Here is a 22,606-nt window from a genome sequence, read left to right as displayed (position 1 = left end):
TGGAGTGAGGGTGTCCAAAGCAGAGGAGAGAACGGCATTGTAAGCGGAGACCGCTTTGTCTACAGTCTTGGAGGACATGATGGAGGGGAGGAGATTAGAGATACTAGAGGATAAAGTGGGGGGGTCAATAGCCTGGAGATTCCTGGAGGAGGTGGTTAAAGTTGGACGGGGCAGAGGGGGTGTGAAGAAGTGTGAATGTGATCAGGTGATGATCGAAGAGAGGGAGAGCAGAAGCGTGGAAGTTGGAGGGTGAGCCGGAGGAGGAGAGGACTAGGTCAAGACAGTGGCCGTCACGGTGAGTGGGGGTGGTGGAGCACAGCTGGAGGTTGAAGGAGGATGTTAGGGTGAGGAACTTAGAAGCGTTAGGGTTGGATGGGTCATCAACGTGTATGTTAAAGTCTCCGAGAATGAGGGACGGAGATGAGGGTTCAAGAAAGACGGACAGCCAGGCATCAAAGTCGGTGAGGAAGGAAGAGACGGATTTATCAGGGGGGCAGTAGATGACTGCGACTCTGAGTGGCAGCGGGTAGAATAGCCGGATGGAGTGGGCTTCAAAGGATGAGAAGCAGTGAGACTGCGGTAGGGGGAGGGGTTGGAAACTACAGGAGGGCGAGAGTAGTAGCCCAACGCCTCCACCGCGGCCAGCTGGGCGGGGAGTGTGGGAGAAGAGATAACCTCCATGGCAGAGGGCCACGACTGAGGTTGAGTCGTCCGAGGAGATCCAGGTTTCGGTTAGGGCGAGCAGTTGAAGGGAGCAAGAGATGAAGAGATCATGGGTGAAGGGCAATTTGTTACAGACTGAGTGGGCATTCCACAAGGCGCATGAGAAGGGTAGGGAAGAGGGGGGGAGGAGGGGAATAGAGACGAAATTGGAGACATCTCGGAATCATTTGCATGGATAGGACGGGGACAGGTGAGGGGGACCTGGATTAGGGTTAATGTCTCCCGCGGATAGCAGGAGGAGGAGCAGGAGAATGTGGAGGAGGGTGGGGGAGGTCTGGTGGCGAAGGCGACGAAGACGAGGTGTACTTAGGAGGAATGGGGATGGGTTAATAGCAGGAAGGAAGTGGTGAAGGTTGAGAGCTAGGAGGGATGGTGAGGTGGAGGGGGATGAGGGTGAATGGGGTATTGCCGTGGCGGGCAGGGCGGGAGGGCAGCGAGTTCTAGTGGTAGACAGTGGGAGTGGGGGGGAAAGAAGATTAGGAAGGGACAGGGCAAGGAAGAGAACGTGGACAGGGGCCATAAGTACTGACTGAGGTGTGGCAGGTGACTATGTAGTGACTGAGGTGAGAAGCAGTTACCAGGTGTTAGCAGGCGACTATGTGGTGACTGAGGTGATAAGCGGATAGATAGAGCTGAAAGGCTGGGTTTTGGACTGGCGAGTAGGTAAGTCAATGGCTGACAAGCTAGCAGGCAGGTAGGTAAGTCAATGGCTGAGAGGCTTGCAAGCAGGCAGGCTACTAGATGTGTTAACAGGCAGGCGGGTAGCAGCTGGAACAGGCGGTAAGGAACAAGCTGGGGTAGATGGACAGGAGCAAGCTGGAACAGGCCGGAACAAGTTGGAATAAGTCCTAGCAAGCTGGAACAAGCAGGAACAAGTGGAGCTGGTGGACTGGAACAAGCAGGGGGTAAGCTGGATCGGCGGACTGGAGCAAGCCGGGAACAGGAGGACTGGAATACGCTGGAGCACGCTGGAGCAGATGGATTGTAGAGTCTGGATCAGGCGGACTGGACCACACTGGAGCCGATGGGCTGGAACAAGCTGGGGGTAGGCTGGATCGGTGGACTGGAACAGGCTGGGATCAGGAGGACTGAAATGAGCTGGGAGATGCTGAAGCAGATGGATTGGAGCAGGCAGGGAGAAGCTGGATCAGGCGGTCTGGAACGGGGACTGGAGCACACTGGAACGGTCTGGAATGGGGACTGGAACACACTGGAACACACTGGAGTCGATGGACTGGAACACGCAGGGGGAAAGCTGGGTCTGAGGACAGGAGCACACTGGAGTCGATGGACTGGAACACGCAGGGGAAAGCTGGGTCTGCGGACAGGAACACACTGGAGTCGATGGACTGGAACACACTGGAGTCGATGGACTGGAACACGCAGGGAGTAAGCTGGGTCTGCGGACAGGAACACACTGGAGACAATGGACTGGAACACGCTGGATCTGCGGACTGGAACACACTGGAGTCGATGGACTGGAACACGCAGGGGGAAAGCTGGGTCTGCGGACAGGAACTCACTGGAGTCAATGGACTGGAACACGCTGGATCAGCGGACTGGAACACACTGGAGTCGATGGACTGGAACACGCAGGGGGAAAGCTGGGTCTGCGGACAGGAACTCACTGGAGTCAATGGACTGGAACACGCTGGATCTGCGGACTGGTACACACTGGAGTCGATGGACTGGAACACGCAGGGGGAAAGCTGGATCAGCGGACTGGAACAAGGTGGGATCAGATGGATAGGAGGACTGGAACAAACTGGAACACGCTGGGGCAGATGAACTGGAAACAGCAGGGGGAAAGCTGGACTGGAGCAAGCAAGCAGGGAGAAGCTCGGGAGGGTGGACTGGGGCAGGCTGGAGCAGCTGGGCAGACTTCTACACAGTACCTAAGCACAGTGCTCCGCTACGACTGCCCTATCTCTGAGGACTCGGTACCGCGAATGAGGGCAGGCCGCGGGAGGACGGGCAATGTGGGCGTCGGGCCGCCGGGACCGGGAGCGCCGCGGTGGTACAGAGGCCTCTTGGATCACTGGGTCGGGTCGGGTGTGCACCACGAGGCCGCGGGTGAGCTCGCTCCGACTCACCCGGGTCACACGGTGCTCTCACCCAATACGGTCCCGGGCAGTTCCTGCCGGGGAGCGCGGTGGCCGACCCGGACTCGCCCACGGACTCGGCGAATTCCGCGCCCGGCGGCCGACAGCACTTGGCCGTCTCCCAGCTTGGGCCCCCGCAGCAATGGAGGGCCGAATCGGACCCGTCCGCGACGCGGCTACCTGGAGCCTGGACCTGGACCGCGGCTGCCGGAGTCGGCAAACTCTGGGCAGCGGGCGTCGATCCGTGCTTCTGGCTCTTCTGGGGGGGGGGATCGCACCACGGCGGGAGCACTGGGGAGTCGACCCTGGACCGGAGCTCCCCACAGTGCGTCCTACCAGTCGGCCATCTTCCTCCTTCCAGAGGTAGATCTGATGGTGTCTCGGCTAGACACCGAGGTGCCTTCTTTCGTCAAAGAGGGTGATTCGGCAGGACTGGTTATTGAGCTGATTCACTATCTGGAGGATGTTCTTCGATAGTTTTTCCTCCGTGGCCTCTGCAGCAGAGTTCTTTTTGGATCGCTCGCCACCAGAGTCAAGTCATTCTGGTAGCTCCAGATTGGCCATGGTGCCCTTGGTATGCGGATATGGTGCGGCTCCTGGCGGTGCCTTTGTTTTGGATTCCACTCGACTCCGAGCTCTTCCTTCAGGGTCCGTTACAGAGTGGCGGATTCCTCTCACTTTGGTCTTACATCCTGGTTATTTGAGAGGTCGACTCTGAGGAACAGAGCTCTTCGGACACAGTGATTACCAGTCTATTGCGAGCTTGTATGTGGTCCACTTCGACTGCATAGTAGAGGTGTAGAGGATTTTTTGAGGCATGGTTGCAGCTCATGCTTGGTCTCCATTTCGGGCGTCTGTACCTTAGCGATTGATTTCTTTCTGCAGGACGGGTTGCAGAAGGCTTCACACTCGGATGTGGTGCATTTCTTGCAGAGTGCTTTGCTCCTCCTCTGCTGCGACCTTGTTCACCCTGAAACCTTGTTCTTGTTCTCCGAGCCTAGCTTAAGGCTGCTTGTCTACCGAGCATTGCTTTGAACTCCTCTTGATCCTTTGCAGAAGGCTTCGCTTAGGAGCTTACTCATGAGCAATATTCTTGGTTGCCAATTCTTCAACATGCAGAATGTCTGAATTTTTAGCGCTGCCATGCCAAGCTGCTCTAGTGCAATTTGCTGAGTCTGGATTGACCTTGCATATGGTTCCTCCCTTTCTTACTGGCTGTGGTTTGGCATTTCTTCTTTATCAGCCTCTATTTCTTCCCTCCTTTCAGAAGGGGGATTTTCATGCTGAGTACACGGCACTTCGTCTTCTGGATGTTCAGAAGTCTAACCAGCATTTGCAGATGTCACATGTTTTTCAGCGTTCAGATCTTCTCGTTGTCCTTCTAACTGGTTCTTGCCAAGGGACAGTGGCCTCTGATCCAACTTTTTCTCGTTGGATTGCAGATAATTTGTTTACGTGGATTTTTTTGAAAAGTCACGTCCTGCCGATGGCGTTGCAGGCTCGTTCCACGAGGTTGCTGTCTACCTCTTGAGTGGAACAGGTGTGCTTTCACTGTTCGGATGCTGCCTTTGCAGCAGTGGTTCTGTCTCGGGGAGCAGTAGCTTCCCATCCTAAGTAAGGATTGCTTTGGTACATCCCACCAGTTCCTGGATTCATCTGCTGCATATGCTAAGGAAGGTAAAATTATGCCTTACCTGCTGATAATTTTCTTTCCTTTAGTAGTAGCAGTTAATCCAGGATCCCGCCCTCTGTGAGGCGTGATTGTTTTGCCTGTTCTTGTCCTGGTCTTTAGTTTAAAAAAAAAAAAAAAAAAAAAGAGAGAGAACAGGCATAATTTTACTGTCTATATAGCACAGTGAAAATAAAATATGTACATTTTCTGGACACATATTAGACAAAATCAGTTTCCAAAAGTACACATTAAAAAAAAGGGCAGCATCCTTTAGGGTGACATCAGGTTTAAATGCTGATGTGAGAATTTTCCACAGTAGACAGTATACGTGTATTGCCATTATGTAGTACAAAATACTCATGTACTGTTAAGGATCACCCAAACCACACCCAGAACATATCCCTGTGTTGCCATTTCCATGTAGAAGTAGCCACCTTTCCTGAAATGACTGCTTATCCTTGTTTGCTGATTTACACATGCAGTAGGGTGTTTTACACTGCACAGGGCACCTACATTCTTAAATCATTCCCAAAATGTCAGACAAATAAAGTTAGCTGAAATCTAATGCTTTCTGAGCACCCCCATGTTTCCCTGAGTGTGCTTCTGGTTTGTGTTTCAGATGCGGGTGACATTTGAGGACATCGCTGTCTGTTTCTCCCAGGAGGAGTGGGATTATTTAGATGAAGGGCAGAAGGAGCTTTATAGGGAGGTGATGAAGGAGAATTATGAGACCCTGATCTCCCTAGGTAAGAATTGCTTTGTCTGCGTTTTCTTAAGAGGAACAACGTCTGATTTAAAAGAAATTTGGCACATTTTCTGTACCTTCTGCACTTTTGAACCTTCGAAGTCTGATCAGAATGTGTCTCGACTCTGCTGACTGTCTTAGGATGCCTCAGTCCCAATTCTCACACTATTATCTCAAGACCGTCCTATGTGTTCTACAAGCTTCCTCCTCTTTCAGTCGGAGAGAGAGTTTCCTCTAGTTGTTGTATCAAGACTGAACATAAGGTGAGGAGCATCACAAATACTCAGTTCTTGGATGTAACAGAGTGTGTTAAAGTAGCTGCTGAGACCAGTCAAAAGTGTGTTGCTGTGTTCATTGATCATTTCCTCAGCTTTTGACACTGAAGCTGTAGAATTGTCTCCAGGATCAACACATGATAAGAGTAATACAAGAAATCATCATTAACTGCTGTTTCCATGTGTTTGTTAGAGAGGAGGGTACCAGATCATGACAAGGATCAGTCTTTGTTCCTGCTTGTTTCAACATTTATAGAGCGGGTCTTCTACAATATTGGGTATGGAACATCTGTGTTTGCCAATGAGTTGGTATCCTCCGCACCAGCAACTCTTTGGAGGTCACCCAGGTGTCATTATGGAAATACTACTGTAACTTTATATCATTGTGCCTCAAAGTATAGGCAGCTACAGTTAGACCAGCCATGGACCTGACATGTGTCTAAATATGAGTGCAAGTTAAACACATAGCTGGGAGCCCTGCCCATGCTCTTTCCATGTGTAATGCCCCCTTGCAATTACACGCAATATACACATTTATAGAAGCGTGCTTAGGGTGCCTACATGAGTAAGTGCAAATTACCTTTTTATTTATGTGTGCCAGGGGCACGTAACCGTAGGCGCATAGTTACAGAATTGATATCCGTGTTTTACCCGATTCTTAAGTGTCAGAGATTTTTATAATAAAAGAACTTGTGACCTGTTCCATTACCAGAGTACTTGAAGCGAGAGATAACAACCCCCAGATCCCTCTGCTTTATGATGGGTGGCAGTAATAGATCCATCATGTGCTTTTCCCTTGAGATCTACTGCTGTGAATATAAGGAAAATACAGCTAATATTATTTTTTATTCCTGGAAGCAGGCTATGAAAGGATCAGTCCTGATACATTATCAAGGATTAAACAAGAGGAAGAGCCATATGTCTGGGATCCCCATGAGTCAAGAGAGAGAGAAGTTACTCACTCAGACACAGGTGAGTAATAATACATAAGTACATAAGTAATGCCATACTGGGAAAAGTCCAAGGGTCCATCGAGCCCAGCATCCTGTCCACGACAGCGGCCAATCCAGGCCAACGGCACCTGGCAAGCTTCCCAAACGTACAAACATTCTATACGTTATTCCCGGAATTGTGGATTTTTCCCAAGTCCATCTAGTAGCGGTTTATGGACTTGTCCTTTAGGAAACCGTCCAACCCCTTTTTAAACTCTGCTAAGCTAACCGCCTTCACCACTTTCTCCGGCAACGAATTCCAGAGTTTAATTACACGGGTGAAGAAAAATTTTCTCCGATTTGTTTTAAATTTACTACACTGTAGTTTCATCGCATGCCCCCTAGTCCTAGTATTTTTGGAAAGCGTGAACAGACGCTTCACATCCACCTGTTCCACTCCACTCATTATTTTATATACCTCTATCATGTCTCCCCTCAGCCGTCTCTTCTCCAAACTGAATAGCCCTAGCCTCCTTAGTCTTTCTTCATAGGGAGTCGTCCCATCCCCGCTATCATTTTAGTCGCCCTTCTCTGCACCTTTTCCAATTCTATATCTTTCTTGAGATGTGGCGACCAGAATTGAACACAATACTCATGGAGCGATACAACGGCATTATAACATCCTCACACCTGTTTTCCATACCTTTCCTAATAATACCCAACATTCTATTCGCTTTCCTAGCCGCACATGCATCACCTTGCACTTGCTCACATTAAACGTCATCTGCCATTTAGCCGCCCAGTCTCCCAGTCTCGTAAGATCCTCTTGTAATTTTTCACAATCCTGTCGCGATTTAACAACCCCACTAACTACCCTTCTCCATTGTGAATACTGCCCATTTAACCCCACTCTCTGTTTCCTATCCTTCAACCAGTTTTTAATCCACAATAGGACATTTCCTCCTATGCCATGACCCTCCAATTTCCTCTGTAGCCTTTCATGAGGTACCTTGTCAAACGCCTTTTGGAAATCCAGATACACAATATCAACCGGTTCCCCTTTGTCCACATGTTTGTTTACTCCTTCAAAGAATTGAAGTAAATTGGTCAGGCAAGATTTCCCCACACAAAGGCCGTGCTGACTCTCTCTCAGTAATCCATATCCTCGGATGTGCTCTGTAATTTTGTTTTTAATAATAGCCTCTACCATTTTCCCCGGCACTGACGTCAGACTCACCGGTCTATAATTTCCCGGATCTCCCCTGGAGAGCAGATATTCTCCGAGGACAAGCAGGCTGCTTGTTCTCACTGATGGGTGACGTCCACGGCAGCCCCTCCAATCGGAACTTCAATAGCAAAGGCCTTTGCTAGTCCTCGCGCACCCATGCGCACCGCGCATGCGCGGCCATCTTCCCGCCCGAACCAGCTCGTGTTCGTCGGTCTTCTTTTGTCCGCGCTCGGGACGGTCGTGTTTTGCGCCGTTTCGCGCCCCTGAAAGTTGACCCTCGTGCGTCGTCGCGATTTTGTTAAAAAAAAAAAAAAAGAGAGACCTTTCGGTCTTGTCCCTTCCCGTGTGTCCAGTTTGTTTTCCCCGACGTAAGTTTCCTTTTGCTTTCGGGGTAGGCCTTTTTTGAGGCCTCGGTACGGGTTTTTTCTCTCCCTATTTTTGGTGCCCTTAATCGCCATTACGAATTTTGATTTCGCCGGCGTGATTTTTCCGCCCATGTTATCGAAGTCTCCCAGCGGCTTCAAGAAGTGCACCCAGTGCGCCCGGGTGATCTCGCTCACTGATAGGCACGCGTCATGTCTTCAGTGTCTGGGGGCTGGGCACCGCCCGCAGGCCTGTAGTCTTTGCGCCCTTTTACAGAAGAGGACTCAGGTAGCGAGATTGGCCCAGTGGAACGTGTTGTTCTCGGGCTCTTCATCGACAACAGCACCGGGGGCATCGAGTGCATCGACGTCGGCAGCATCGAGACCTTCGACCTCGGCATCGACTGCATCGAGGCATCGACCCTCTGCATCGTCGGTACCGAGACATCGAAAGGCTGCGTCGGCGTCGGTGGTACCGGGACCTCCACTAGTGCTGATGTCGTCGGACGGTGGTGCTTCGACTGGAGTGCAGGTGAGGGCTGTCCATTCCCATGCTGGTGGCGGTGAGCCTTCGGGTGGGTGTCCCCCTACCCTGAGGGCTCCTGCGGTACAGCCCCCCCCGAGACCGACCTTCTTCGGCCTCGGCCCCGAGGAAGCGACGGCTGGATTCTACGTCCTCCTCGTCGGTACCGGGAAGCTCCGGTGACATGCTTCGTTTGAAAAAGTCAAAGAAGCATCGACACCGGTCTCCTTCCCGCATCGGTACCGAGAGCTCTGGGTCGCCGAGGGAGTCGGCACCCAGTAGGCATTGGCACCGGGAGGACCGCTCACCCTCTGTTCAAGAGGTGTCGATGCGCTCCATCTTGGACAGCCCGGAACAGCCTCCACGCCGTGAACAGACTCTGACCTCGACGCCTGCATCGGCTTCCATGTCTTTCTCCACAGCCGCTCTGCACGAGAGTCTCCGGGCCGTTCTCCCAGAGATCCTGGGAGAGCTGTTGCGCCCTTCCCCTCCCGGTACCATCGACTGAGGCGCCGGCTGGCCCCTTGCCCGGGGTGAGGTCTCTGACATCGGTGCCGCGTGCGGTACCGACTGCGGCCGCCTCCCAGGAAGGCTCCCCGTCGGCGGAGGGAGTCTACCTCTCGACGCTCCCACCGTGGCCGTGTTTCCATGGAGTCGAGCCGGGCACGTCTTCAGACACAGGTTCATGAACTTGTTTCTGATACTGATGGTGAGGCCTCGTGGGAGGAGGAGGAGGACATCAGATATTTCCCTGACGAGGAGTCTGATGGCCTTCCTTCTGATCCCACTCCCTCCCCTGAAAGGCAGCTTTCTCCTCCCGAGAGTCTGTCTTTTGCGGCCTTTGTCCGGGAGATGTCTACGGCCATCCCCTTCCCGGTGGTTGTGGAGGATGAGCCCAGGGCTGAAATGTTTGAGCTCTTGGACTATCCTTCTCCACCTAAGGAAGCGTCCATAGTACCCATGCATCATGTCCTAAAAAAGACATTGCTGGCGAACTGGACCAAGCCTCTAAGTAATCCCCACATTCCCAAGAAGATCGAGTCCCAGTACCGGATCCATGGGGACCCAGAGCTGATGCGCACTCAGTTGCCTCACGACTGTGGTGTGGTGGATCTGGCCCTAAAGAAGGCTAAGAGTTCTAGGGAGCATGCTTCGGCGCCCCCGGGCAAGGACTCTAGAACCTTAGACTCCTTTGGGAGGAAGGCCTACCATTCTTCTATGCTCGTGGCCAAAATCCAGTCTTACCAGCTTTACACGAGCATACATATGCGGAACAATGTGCGGCAGTTGGCGGGCTTGGTGGACAAGCTCCCTCCTCAGCAAGCCAAGCCATTTCAGGAGGTGGTCAGGCAGCTGAAGGCGTGCAGAAAATTCCTGGCCAGAGGGGTATATGATACCTTTGATGTTGCGTCCAGGGCCGCTGCTCAAGGTGTGGTGATGCGCAGACTCTCATGGCTGCGTGCCTCCGACCTGGAGAATAGGATCCAGCAGCGGATTTCAGACTCCCCTTGCCGAGCGGACAATATTTTTGGAGAAAAAGTCGAACAGGTGGAAGAGCAGCTCCACCAGCGGGATACCGCTTTCGACAAGTTCTCCCGCCGGCAGCCTTCAGCATCTACCTCCTCAGGTAGACGTTTTTATGGGGGAAGGAAGACTGTTCCCTACTCTTCTGGTAAGCGTAGGTACAATCCTCCTTCTCGACAGCCTGCGGCCCAGGCTAAGCCCCAGCGCGCTCGCTCTCGTCAGCAGCGTGCGCCTCAGCAAGGCCCCACGGCTCCCCAGCAAAAGCAGGGGGCGAGCTTTTGACTGGCTCCAGCAGAGCATAGCCGACATCAACATGTCAGTGCCGGTCGGAGGGAGGTTGAAAGCTTTTCACCAAAGGTGGCCTCTTATAACCTCTGCCCGTCTCATCTTCCGCCAGGGTCGCTTTACTCATACTACCCCTCTCCTCAAGACCCTTCACTGGCTCCCTATCCGTTTTCGCATCCTGTTCAAACTTCTTCTACTAACCTATAAATGTACTCATTCTGCTGCTCCCCAGTATCTCTCCACACTCGTCCTTCCCTACACCCCTTCCCGTGCACTCCGCTCCATGGATAAATCCTTCTTATCTGTTCCCTTCTCCACTACTGCCAACTCCAGACTTCGCGCCTTCTGTCTCGCTGCACCCTACGCCTGGAATAAACTTCCTGAGCCCCTACGTCTTGCCCCATCCTTGGCCACCTTTAAATCTAGACTGAAAACCCACCTCTTTGACATTGCTTTTGACTCGTAACCACTTGTAACCACTCGCCTCCACCTACCCCCTCCTCTCTTCCTTCCCGTTCACATTAATTGATTTGATTTGCTTACTTTATTTATTTTTTGTCTATTAGATTGTAAGCTCTTTGAGCAGGGACTGTCTTTCTTCTATGTTTGTACAGCGCTGCGTATGCCTTGTAGCGCTATAGAAATGCTAAATAGTAGTAGTAGTAGTAGTAGTTCTTCAAATAGTCTGGCAAGGCTACACCCTCAATTTGGCCTCCAAACCTCCAAATTGCCCACCGGGAGCTCAATCCTACAGCTTCCAGCACAAGCAGGTACTTGCAGAGGAACTCTCCGCCCTTCTCAGCGCCAATGCGGTCGAGCCCATGCCATCCGGGCAAGAAGGGCTGGGATTCTATTCCAGGTACTTCCTTGTGGAAAAGAAAACAGGGGGGATGCGTCCCATCCTAGACCTAAGGGCCCTGAACAAATATCTGGTCAAGGAAAAGTTCAGGATGCTTTCCCTGGGCACCCTTCTTCCCATGATTCAGGAAAACGACTGGCTATGCTCTCTGGACTTGAAGGACGCCTACATGCACATCCCGATACTGCCAGCTCACAGGCAGTATCTGCGATTTCAGTAGGGCACACGTCACTTCCAGTACTGTGTGCTACCCTTTGGGCTCGCCTCTGCGCCCAGAGTATTCACCAAGTGCCTAGCTGTAGTAGCAGCGGTGCTTCGCAGGCTGGGAGTGCACGTGTTCCCTTATCTCGACGATTGGCTGGTGAAGAACACATCCGAGGCAGGAGCTCTACAGTCCATGCAGAGGACTATTCGCCTCCTGGAGCTACTGGGGTTTGTGATAAATTATCCAAAGTCCCTTCTTCTCCCAGTACAGAGACTCGAATTCATAGGAGCTCTGCTGGATTCTCGGACGGCTCGTGCCTACCTCCCAGAGACGAGAGCCAACAACTTGTTGTCCCTCGTCTCTCAGGTGCGAGCGTCCCAGCAGATCACAGCTCGGCAGATGTTGAGATTGTTGGGCCACATGGCCTCTACAGTTCATGTGACTCCCATGGCCCGCCTTCACATGCGATCTGCTCAATGGACCCTAGCTTCCCAGTGGTTTCAGGCTGCTGGGGATCTAGAAGACGTGATCCACCTGTCCACGAGTTTTCTCAAATCCCTGTATTGGTGGACGATTTGGTCCAATTTGACTCTGGGACGTCCTTTCCAAATTCCTCAGCCACAAAAAGTGCTGACTACGGATGCGTCTCTCCTGGGGTGGGGAGCTCATGTCGATGGGCTTCACACCCAGGGAAGCTGGTCTCTCCAGGAACGCGATCTGCAGATCAATCTCCTGGAGTTACGAGCGGTCTGGAACGCTCTGAAGGCTTTCAGAGATCGGTTGTCCCACCAAATTATCCAAATTCAGACAGACAACCAGGTTGCCATGTATTACATCAACAAGCAGGGGGGCACCGGATCTCGCCCCCTGTGTCAGGAAGCCGTCAGCATGTGGCTCTGGGCTCGCCGTTACGGCATGTTGCGCCAAGCCACATATCTGGCAGGCGTAAACAACAGTCTGGCCGACAGGTTGAGCAGGATTATGCAACCTCACGAGTGGTTGCTCAATTCCAGAGTAGTGCGGCAGATCTTCCAGGTGTGGGGCACCCCCTTGGTGGATCTCTTTGCATCTCAGGCCAACCACAAGGTCCCTCAATTCTGTTCCAGACTTCAGGCCCACGGCAGACTGGCATCGGATGCCTTTCTCCTGGACTGGGGGGAAGGTCTACTGTATGCTTATCCTCCCATACCTCTGGTGGGGAAGACTTTGTTGAAACTCAAGCAAGACCGAGGCACCATGATTCTGATTGCTCCGTTTTGGCCGCGTCAGATCTGGTTCCCTCTCCTTCTGGAGTTGTCCTCCGAAGAACCGTGGAGATTGGAGTGTTTTCCGACCCTCATCACACAGGACGAAGGGGCGCTTCTGCATCCCAACCTCCAGTCTCTGGCGTAGACTTTGCCTCTTTGGGTCTGTCAGAAGGTGTCTCCCGTATCTTGCTTGCTTCCAGGAAAGATTCCACTAAGAGGAGTTACTTCTTTCTATGGAGGAGGTTTGCCGTCTGGTGTGACAGCAAGGCCCTAGATCCTCGCTCTTGTCCTACACAGACCCTGCTTGAATACCTTCTGCACTTGTCTGAGTCTGGTCTCAAGACCAACTCTGTAAGGGTTCACCTTAGTGCAATCAGTGCATACCATTACCGTGTGGAAGGTAAGCCGATCTCAGGACAGCCTTTAGTTGTTCGCTTCACGAGAGGTTTGCTTTTGTCAAAGCCCCCCGTCAAACCTCCTACAGTGTCATGGGATCTCAATGTCGTTCTCACCCAGCTGATGAAACCTCCTTTTGAGCCACTGGAGTCCTGCCATCTGAAGTACTTGACCTGGAAGGTCATTTTCTTGGTGGCAGTTACTTCAGCTCGTAGAGTCAGTGAGCTTCAGGCCCTGGTAGCCCAGGCCCCTTACACCAAATTTCATCATAATAGAGTAGTCCTCCGCACTCACCCTAAGTTCTTGCCGAAGGTAGTGTCGGAGTTCCATCTGAACCAGTCAATTGTCTTGCCAACATTTTTTCGCCGTCCTCATTCCTGCCCTGCTGAACGTCAGCTGCACACATTGGACTGCAAAAGAGCATTGGCCTTCTATCTGGAGCGGACACAGCCCAACAGACAGTCCGCCCAATTGTTTGTTTCTTTTGATCCCAACAGGAGGGGAGTGGCTGTGGGGAAACACACCATATCCAATTGGCTAGCAGATTGCATTTCCTTCACTTACGCCCAGGCTGGGCTGGCTCTTGAGGGTCATGTCACGGCTCACAATGTCAGAGCCATGGCTGCGTCAGTGGCCCACTTGAAGTCAGCCACTATTGAAGAGATCTGCAAAGCTGCGACGTGGTCATCTGTTTACACGTTCACATCTCATTACTGCCTGCAGCAGGATACCCGACGCGACAGTCGGTTCGGGCAGTCAGTGCTTCAGAATCTGTTCGGGGTTTACAATCCAACTCCACCCCCCTAGGCCCAGGTTTTATTCTGTTCCAGGCTACACTCTCAGTTAGTTGGATAATTGTTAGGTCAATCTCAGTTACGTCCTCGCCGTTGCGAGGCCCAATTGACCATGTTTCTTGTTTTGAGTGAGCCTGGGGGCTAGGGATACCTCATCAGTGAGAACAAGTAGCCTGCTTGTCCTCGGAGAAAGCGAATGCTACATACCTGTAGAAGGTATTCTCCGAGGACAGCAGGCTGATTGTTCTCACAAACCCGCCCGCCTCCCCTTTGGAGTTGTGTCTTCCCTTGTCTTTGTCTTGCTACATATGGGACTGACGAACACGAGCAGGTTCGGGCGGGAAGACGGCCGCGCATGCGCGGTGCGCATGGGTGCACGAGGACTAGCAAAGGCCTTTGCTAGTGAAGTTCCGATTGGAGGGGCTGCCGTGGACGTCACCCATCAGTGAGAACAATCAGCCTGCTGTCCTCGGAGAATACCTTCTACAGGTATGTAGCATTCGCTTTACAGAATACAAATGAATAAAATTACTGTACAAAACAAGAGGAGGTATTACAACCAGGCCTTTAATGGAAGAATTAACTAACTTGTTAGTCTCACTCACACACACACACATGGAGTGACACAGGCTGCACATACTGCAGCAGGACATGTTTATCCACTCTTACCCTAGCTGAAATAATATTTAACCATCTCTCTGACCTCATGTGCAACTTCCTTTAAATTAGTCACCTTATTTTCTAACTCCTCTTACCATGTTCCATCTTTGCTTATACCTTTCAATAACAAATAAAATGTTCTATTATGTATTGTGTTGACATTGTAAGTATTATACTATCAGGCTTATTTTCGAAAGAGAAGGGTGCTCATCTTTCGACACAAATCACAAGATGGGCGTCCTTCTCACAGGGTCGCCCAAATTGGCATAATCGAAAGCTGATTTTGGGTGTCCTCAACTGCTTTCCGTCACGGGGACGACCAAAGTTCACAGGGGCGTGTCGGAGGTATAGCAAAGGCGGGACTGGGGCGTCCTCGACCGATAATGGAAAAAAGAAGGGCGTCCCTGATGAACACTTGGACGACTTTACCTGGTCCTTTTTTTTCTTACGACCAAGCCACAAAAATGTGCCCTAAATGACCAGATGACCACCGGAGGGAATCGGGGATGACCTCCCCTTACTCCCCCAGTGGGTACTAACCCCCTCCCACCCTCAAAAAAATCTTTAAAAATATTTTTTCCAGCCTCTATGCCAGCCTCAAATATCATACCCAGCTCCATGACAGCAGTATGCAGGTCCCTGGAGCAGTTTTAGTGGGTGCAGTGCACTTCAGGCAGGCAGACCCAGGCCCATGCCCCCCCTACCTGTTACACTTGTGGTGGTAAATGTGAGCCCTCCAAAACCCACCACAAACCCACTGTCCCCACATGTACTACTACTTAACATTTCTAGAGCGCTACTAGGGTTACGCAGCGCTGTACAATTTAACAAAGAGAGACAGTCCCTGCTCAAAGAGCTTACAATCTAATAGACAAGTGAACGGTCGGTCCGATCGGGGCAGTCAAATTGGGGCAGTCTGGATTCACTGAACGGTAAGGGTTAGGTGCCGAACGCAGCATTGAAGAGGTGGGCTTTAAGCAAAGACTTGAAGATGGGCAGGGAGGGGGCTTGGCGTAAGGGTTCAGGAAGGTTGTTCCAAGCATAGGGTGAGGCGAGGCAGAATGAGCGGAGCCTGGAGTTGGCGGTGGTGGAGAAGGGTACTGAGAGGAGGGATTTATCCTGTGAACGGAGGTTACGGGCGGGAACGTAAGGGGAGATGAGGGTAGAGAGGTAGTGAGGGGCAGCAGACTGAGTGCATTTGTAGGTAAGAAGGAGAAGCTTGAATTGAATGCGGTATCTGATCGGAAGCCAGTGAAGTGACCTGAGGAGAGGGGTGATATGAGTATATCGGTTCTGGCGGAATATGAGACGTGCAGCAGAGTTCTGAACAGACTGAAGGGGGGATAGATGGCTAAGTGGGAGGCCGGTGAGGAGTAAGTTGCAGTAGTCCAGGCGAGAGGTAATGAGAGCGTGGACGAGAGTTCGGGTGGTGTGTTCAGAGAGGAAAGGGCGAATTTTGCTGATGTTAAAGAGGAAGAAGCGACAGGTCTTGGCTATCTGCTGGATATGCGCAGAGAAGGAAAGAGAGGAGTCAAAGATGACTCCGAGGTTGCGGGCAGATGAGACGGGGAGGATGAGGGTGTTATCAACTGAGATAGAAAGTGGAGGAAGAGGAGAAGTGGGTTTTGGTGGAAAGACGATAAGCTCGGTCTTGGACATGTTCAGTTTCAGGTGGCGGTTGGACATCCAGGCAGCAATGTCGGATAAGCAGGCCGATACCTTTGCCTGGGTCTCCGCGGTGATGTCTGGTGTGGAGAGATACAGTTGGGTGTCATCAGCATAGAGATGATACTGGAAACCATGAGATGAGATCAGGGAGCCCAGGGAAGAGGTGTAGATTGAGAAGAGAAGGGGTCCAAGGACCGATCCCTGGGGAACACCAACAGATAAGGGGATGGGGGTGGAGGAAGATCCATGAGAGTGAACTTTGAAGGTGCGGTGGGAGAGATAGGAGGAGAACCAGGAGAGGACAGAGCCCTGGAACCCAAATGAGGACAGTGTGGCAAGAAGTAAGTCATGATTGACAGTGTCAAAAGCAGCGGATAGATCCAGGAGGATGAGGATGGAGTAGTGGCCTCTGGATTTGGCAAGGAACAGGTCATTACAGACTTTAGAAAGTGCTGTTTCTGTCGAGTGAAGAGGGCGAAAACCGGATTGAAGCGGATCAAGGATGGCATGAGAGGAGAGAAAATCAAGGCAGCGGCTGTGGACTGCGCGCTCAAGTGTCTTGGAGAGGAAGGGTAGGAGGGAGATGGGGCGGTAGTTGGAGGGACAGGTAGGGTCTAGTGATGGTTTTTTGAGGAGTGGCGTGACTACAGCATGCTTGAAGGTGTCGGGGACAGTTGCAGTGGAGAGAGAGAGGTTGAGGATATGACAGATGGAGGGGGTGATAGTAGGAGAGATGGTGTTAAGTAAGTTGGTGGGGATGGGATCAGAGGAACAAGTGGTGCATTTTGAGGAGGAAAGAAGGCGGGCGGTTTCCTCCTCGGAGATATCAGGAAAGGAGGAGAAAGAGGTCTGGGTTGGTTGGTTGTAGGTGCCCCCCTTCACCCATAAGGGCTATGGTAGTGGTGTACAGTTGTGGGGAGTGGGTTTTGGGGGGCTCAGCATACAAGGTAAGGGAGCTATGCACCTGGGAGCAATTTATGAAGTCCACTGCAGTGCCCCCTAGGGTGCCCGGTTGGTGTCTTGGCATGTCAGGGGGACCAGTGCACTACGAATGCTGGCTCCTCCCATGACCAAAGGACTTGGATTTGGTCGTTTCTGAGATGGGCGTCCTCGGTTTCCATTATCGGCGAAAATCGGGGATGACCATCTCTAAGGTCAACCTAAATTTCGTGATTTGGGCGTCCCCAACCATATTATCGAAACGAAAAATGGACACCCATCTTGTTTCGATAATACGGGTTTCCCTGCCCCTTCGCCGGGATGTCCTGCAAGGACATCCTCAGGAAACTTGGGCGCCCCTTTCGATTATGCCCCTCCACGCCATACTTTGTATTGTTATTTGAATTTTGTTATTGCTGTAATTGCCTATTGCTCATGTTTGGTCTTATTGTACACAGCCTTGAGTGAATTCCTTCAAAAACGTGGTAAATAAATCCTAATATTTAAATAATAAATTATAGACTACGGATGAGTAATATTCTACTGAATAAAAGGAGATATTATGGAGCAAAGCCAATCTTGAGGATTTATTACACAGTACAGTTGAGTAATAATACAGTACAGAGTAAGAGGAGATATTACAGAGCAGAAGTGAGAATTAAACATTATAAAGAATACAGAAGAATAACAGATTACCAAATCCGTGTCCTCCTCTGAGTGTCCGTATCTTGCTCTTGCAACTTTAGGAGACATAATTCATGATCTATTTTAAATATTTATATTCCACTTAAGTAGATAGAATTAATTTAAGCAGATTCCCAATCAACCTTAATAATATTAGATAAACTGTACAGTAACACACAAAAATCAGAATAAAAAACATCTTCAATATTACCACACATGTAGACGTTTATAAAAACTCATACCTGATCGTAAAACCTAGAAAATCTGACATTTTTTCACCTCTGCATGTTCATAGAAAAACGTCACAAGCTGCCACCTGAAGGCTTCAGCCTTTAAGCTTCAGTGAAGTGTTTCCAAAGCTCAAAGTCAACAGAGGAGAAGGCAGTGGCCTGACCTGTAACTATTTGAGCCAGATGACCAGTAAACATGCGATGGGTCACTTTACCCTAAAAATATAAAGACAGTATTCTGAAGAGAGAATAAAATCTTGTTATATGAATAGGAAGCATTTGAAACAAATGTAACCGTCTCGGAAAAATATTCATTTTGATAGGTTCATTTCTACCGAACCAAAGAAAATAGATTGGTTCAGTCTCGTTTCACTTTCATGATGACTTTACTGTAGTTTGTCTCACAGTGAAGTTGTACAAATATATATTTACTTCCCTATTTAAAAGAATTGTTCCTTGAATCATTTTCAGTAAGTCAATCTGTTACCTACTGTAGTTTGAGTACAATGGCAGAGTTATCATCAAATTTGTCCCTGCTGTAACATGGTCAGAGACTTTGCTGTTCATTTATTAATAATGAATAAAAGTCTCTTTAATTGATAGTTTGTGAGGCCACAATACAGAAATCAATTACAGTAATCCATTCTAGAGGTGACATAAGCATGAAGTAATTGTAGATTTACAAAGGAAGTTTGTATGATGGAAGAAATCTGTTGGTGAATCCACCGTACTCCCGCTCATTGTTTTTACTAGAATAACACCAGGTACTACAGAAAGAGTTCTCTGACGTCTGGAGAACCAGAAATAGTGTCCTCCCCCCCCCCCCCCCCAATCACCTTTCATTCCTTTGTCTTACACCGTTCCTAAGGTTCATTCAGGCACTTTCCCAAATGCTTCTCAACAGCCGCTTGATCTTCCTGAAATGAATGTAGACAGGGTCATTGAGGTGTTTTTTTCTCTCTTAACACATCTGCCAATGACCTACTCAGTGTTTTGAAATGTCCTATGTGGCACTTCGTGTGTTCATGTGAGGGGCAGTTCTCCGTATAATTTGGCTTCTCCAGTTAGGGGTGCCAAGTCTACATGATGTCCAGAAAAAAAGAGACCCCACCCCGTACATAGTTTCAAAATATTTTGCAATTGTTTAAATGCTTAGTATGACCTTTGAAAATTAGTTAATTCATAATTTGTGTTCAAAGTGCCGTCCTTCAACCTTGACACATTCCTAATGTCTTGAACGCCACTGAGCTGTTGGCTCAATGAATTCTGGGGTTTCATTCATTAAAAGCTCAACTGTTTTGCATTGTTGATGTGCCAGAGCTCCATCCTGTTGAAAAATAAAGTACTCGGAAATGTCTCGAAGTTCAGGCAGAATGGTGCCTGGTGAACTTTTGCACATTCTTGCCAATTTTGGATCCTCTGATGCTCTTGCCACCATGTTATAGAATTGCCCTGCCTATGAGCCCAGAAAATTCTGTTTCTTGATCAGTAATTGTTTTCCCTTTAAGTAATACATGACTAATATCTTCTTTTCATATCCAGCAGTTAATGAGGCTCTACAGAAGCTCAAGCAAGAGGAAAATCATGAAGAAACTGCTGTTAAAATGGAACAAATACCAGGACAGTCAAAAAATGTCTGTGAGAATATTTCCCAAGGGATGGAGAGGAGACACCCAAGGAATCATCAGCAGGAGTTGGAGAAGGAGCAGAGAGACCCTGCCGGAGAAACACCTTGTGGAATTACTGAGTGTGAGAGAAGTGACAGGGAACTCATAAACATCCCTGAGCACCAGAGACACTTGAGAACAAAGAGTCCCTTCCAAGTTAGTAACAGTGATCCAGAGCCTTCTAAACTCCCCCAAGAAGAGAGGACAGAGAACGAATCCTTTCTGTGTGACATCTGTGGAACAATCTTCAATATGAATGATCATTTCTTACTGGATAATAGAATCAACAGTAGGGCGAAATCCTTCTCATGCTCGCACTGTGAAAAGAGTTTCAGACAGAAGATAAACTTGAAATTAGACCAAAGTTTTAGTTTATCCTCAGTTCTGAAAAAGAACGAAGTAATCCACAGTGGACAGAAACCTTTTATATGTAGTGAGAGTGGTAAAAGTTCCAATGAGCTGTCACAGCTGAAGATCCACAGCAAAAAGAAACGCACTGAGTATAATAAAAGTTTAATTCGTTCATCACGCTTAAAAATTCATCAAGTGAGCCACAGTGGAAAGAAAACTTTCACATGCTCTGAGTGTAATAAAAGTTTCTCTCGTTCATCATACTTAAAAATTCATCAAATGATCCACAGTGGAAAGAAACCTTTTACATGCACTGAGTGTAATAAAAATTTCTCCTGTTCATCATACTTAAAAATTCATCAAATAATTCACAGTGGAAAGAAACCTTTTACGTGCACTGAATGTAATAAAAGTTTTTCTCGTTCATCATACTTAAAAATTCATCAAATGATCCACAGTGGAAAGAAACCTTTTACGTGTACTGAGTGTAATAGAAGTTTCTCTCATTCATCAAACTTAAAAATTCATCAAATGATCCACAGTGGAAAGAAACCTTTTACGTGCACTGAGTGTAGTAAAAGTTTCTCTCGTTTATCTTACCTGAAAAGTCATCAAATAAGCCACAGTGGAAAGAAACCTTTTACGTGCACTGAGTGTAATAAAAGTTTCTCTCGTTCATCATGCTTGAAAATTCATCAAATGATCCACAGTGGGAAGAAACCTTTTACGTGCACTGAGTGTAATAAAAGTTTCACTTCTTCATCACACCTGAAAACTCATCAAATGATCCACAGTGGAAAGAAACCTTTTACATGCTCTGAGTGTAATAAAAGTTTCACTTGTTCATCAAACTTCAAAAAACATCAAATGATCCACAGTGGAAAGAAACCCTTTACATGCACTGAGTGTAATAAAAGTTTCTCTTCTTTATCAAACTTGAAACAACATCAAATGAGCCACAATGGAAAGAAACCTTTTACATGCACTGAGTGTAATAAAAGTTTCAAATCGTCAAAATACTTGAAAAAACATCAAATGATCCACAGTGGAAAGAAACCTTTTACATGCACGGAGTGTAATAAAAGTTTCTCTCGTTCATCTCACCTGATAACTCATCAGATGATCCACAGTGGAAAGAAACCTTCTACATGCACGGAGTGTAATAAAAGTTTCTCTCGTTCATCTTACCTGAAAACTCATCAAATGATCCATAGTGGAAAGAAATCGTTTACATGCACTGAGTGTAATAAAAGTTTCTCTCGTTCATCTTACCTGAAAATTCATCAAATGATCCACAGTGGAAAGAAACCTTTTAGGTGCACTGAGTGTAATAAAAGTTTTACTTCTTCATCACACCTGAAAACTCATCAAATGATCCACAGTGGAAAGAAACCTTTTACGTGCACTGAGTGTAATAAAAGTTTTACTTCTTCAGCACACCTGAAAACTCATCAAATGATCCACAGTGGAAAGAAACCATTTACGTGCACTGAGTGCAATAAAAGTTTCACTTCTTCATCATATTTTAAAACTCATCAAATGATCCATAGTGGAAAGAAACCTTTTACATGCTCTGAGTGTAATAAAAGTTTCTCTTCTTCATCAGTCTTGAAACAACATCAAATGATCCACAGTGGAAAGAAACCTGTTACATGCTCTGAGTGTAATAAAAGTTTCTCTTCTTCATCAGTCTTGAAACAACATCAAATGATCCACAGTGGAAAGAAACCTTTTACATGCTCTGAATGTAATAAAAGTTTCTCTTCTTCATCAATCTTGAAACAACATCAAATGATCCACAGTTGAAAGAAACCTGTTACATGCTCTGAGTGTAATAAAAGTTTCTCTTCTTCATCAGTCTTGAAACAACATCAAATGATCCACAGTGGAAAGAAACCTGTTACATGCTCTGAGTGTAATAAAAGTTTCTCTTCTTCATCAATCTTGAAACAACATCAAATGATCCACAGTTGAAAGAAACCTGTTACATGCTCTGAGTGTAATAAAAGTTTCTCTTCTTCATCAATCTTGAAACAACATCAAATGATCCACAGTTGAAAGAAACCTGTTACATGCTCTGAGTGTAATAAAAGTTTCTCTTCTTCATCAATCTTGAAACAACATCAAATGATCCACAGTTGAAAGAAACCTGTTACATGCTCTGAGTGTAATAAAAGTTTCACGCATTCATCTGACCTGATAACTCATCAAATGATCCACATTGGAAAGAAACCTTTTCTATGTATAGAGTCTGGTAAATGTTTCCGTGAGCCGTCGAATCTTGGAGGCATCAAATGATCCACAGGACAAAGAAACCTTTTATATGTTCAATGCGGTAAAAGTTTCATTCAGCTAGGACATCTAACAAAACATCAGCTGATCCACAGTGGAAAGAAACCTTTTACATGCACTGTGTAATAAAAGTTCTATTCGTTCACCATACCTGAAAAATCTAATGATCAGTAATGGAAAGAAATCTTTTACATGCATTGAGTGTAATAAAAGTTTCACTTTGTTATCAAGTCTTAAAATGCA

At 48.3% G+C, this 22,606-nt stretch overlaps 1 protein-coding gene across 1 annotated transcript in view; it reads left to right on the top strand.

Moving 5' to 3' along the window:
* LOC115481199 overlaps positions 1 to 22,606 on the top strand; it is a 202,175-nt gene that overhangs the window by 58,710 nt on the left and 120,859 nt on the right. The window contains 3 exon segments of the mRNA XM_030220625.1: positions 5,207 to 5,243; positions 6,379 to 6,489; positions 19,596 to 22,040. Of these exon segments, the coding sequence (XP_030076485.1) occupies positions 5,207 to 5,243; positions 6,379 to 6,489; positions 19,596 to 22,040 (2,593 nt within the window).

Source organism: Microcaecilia unicolor, chromosome 1 (assembly GCF_901765095.1).
Source record: "Microcaecilia unicolor chromosome 1, aMicUni1.1, whole genome shotgun sequence".
In the NCBI taxonomy this organism is placed as follows: domain Eukaryota; kingdom Metazoa; phylum Chordata; class Amphibia; order Gymnophiona; family Siphonopidae; genus Microcaecilia; species Microcaecilia unicolor.
The sequence above is the reverse complement of the archived record's forward strand: the minus strand, read 5'-3'. Positions and strand labels throughout refer to the sequence as shown.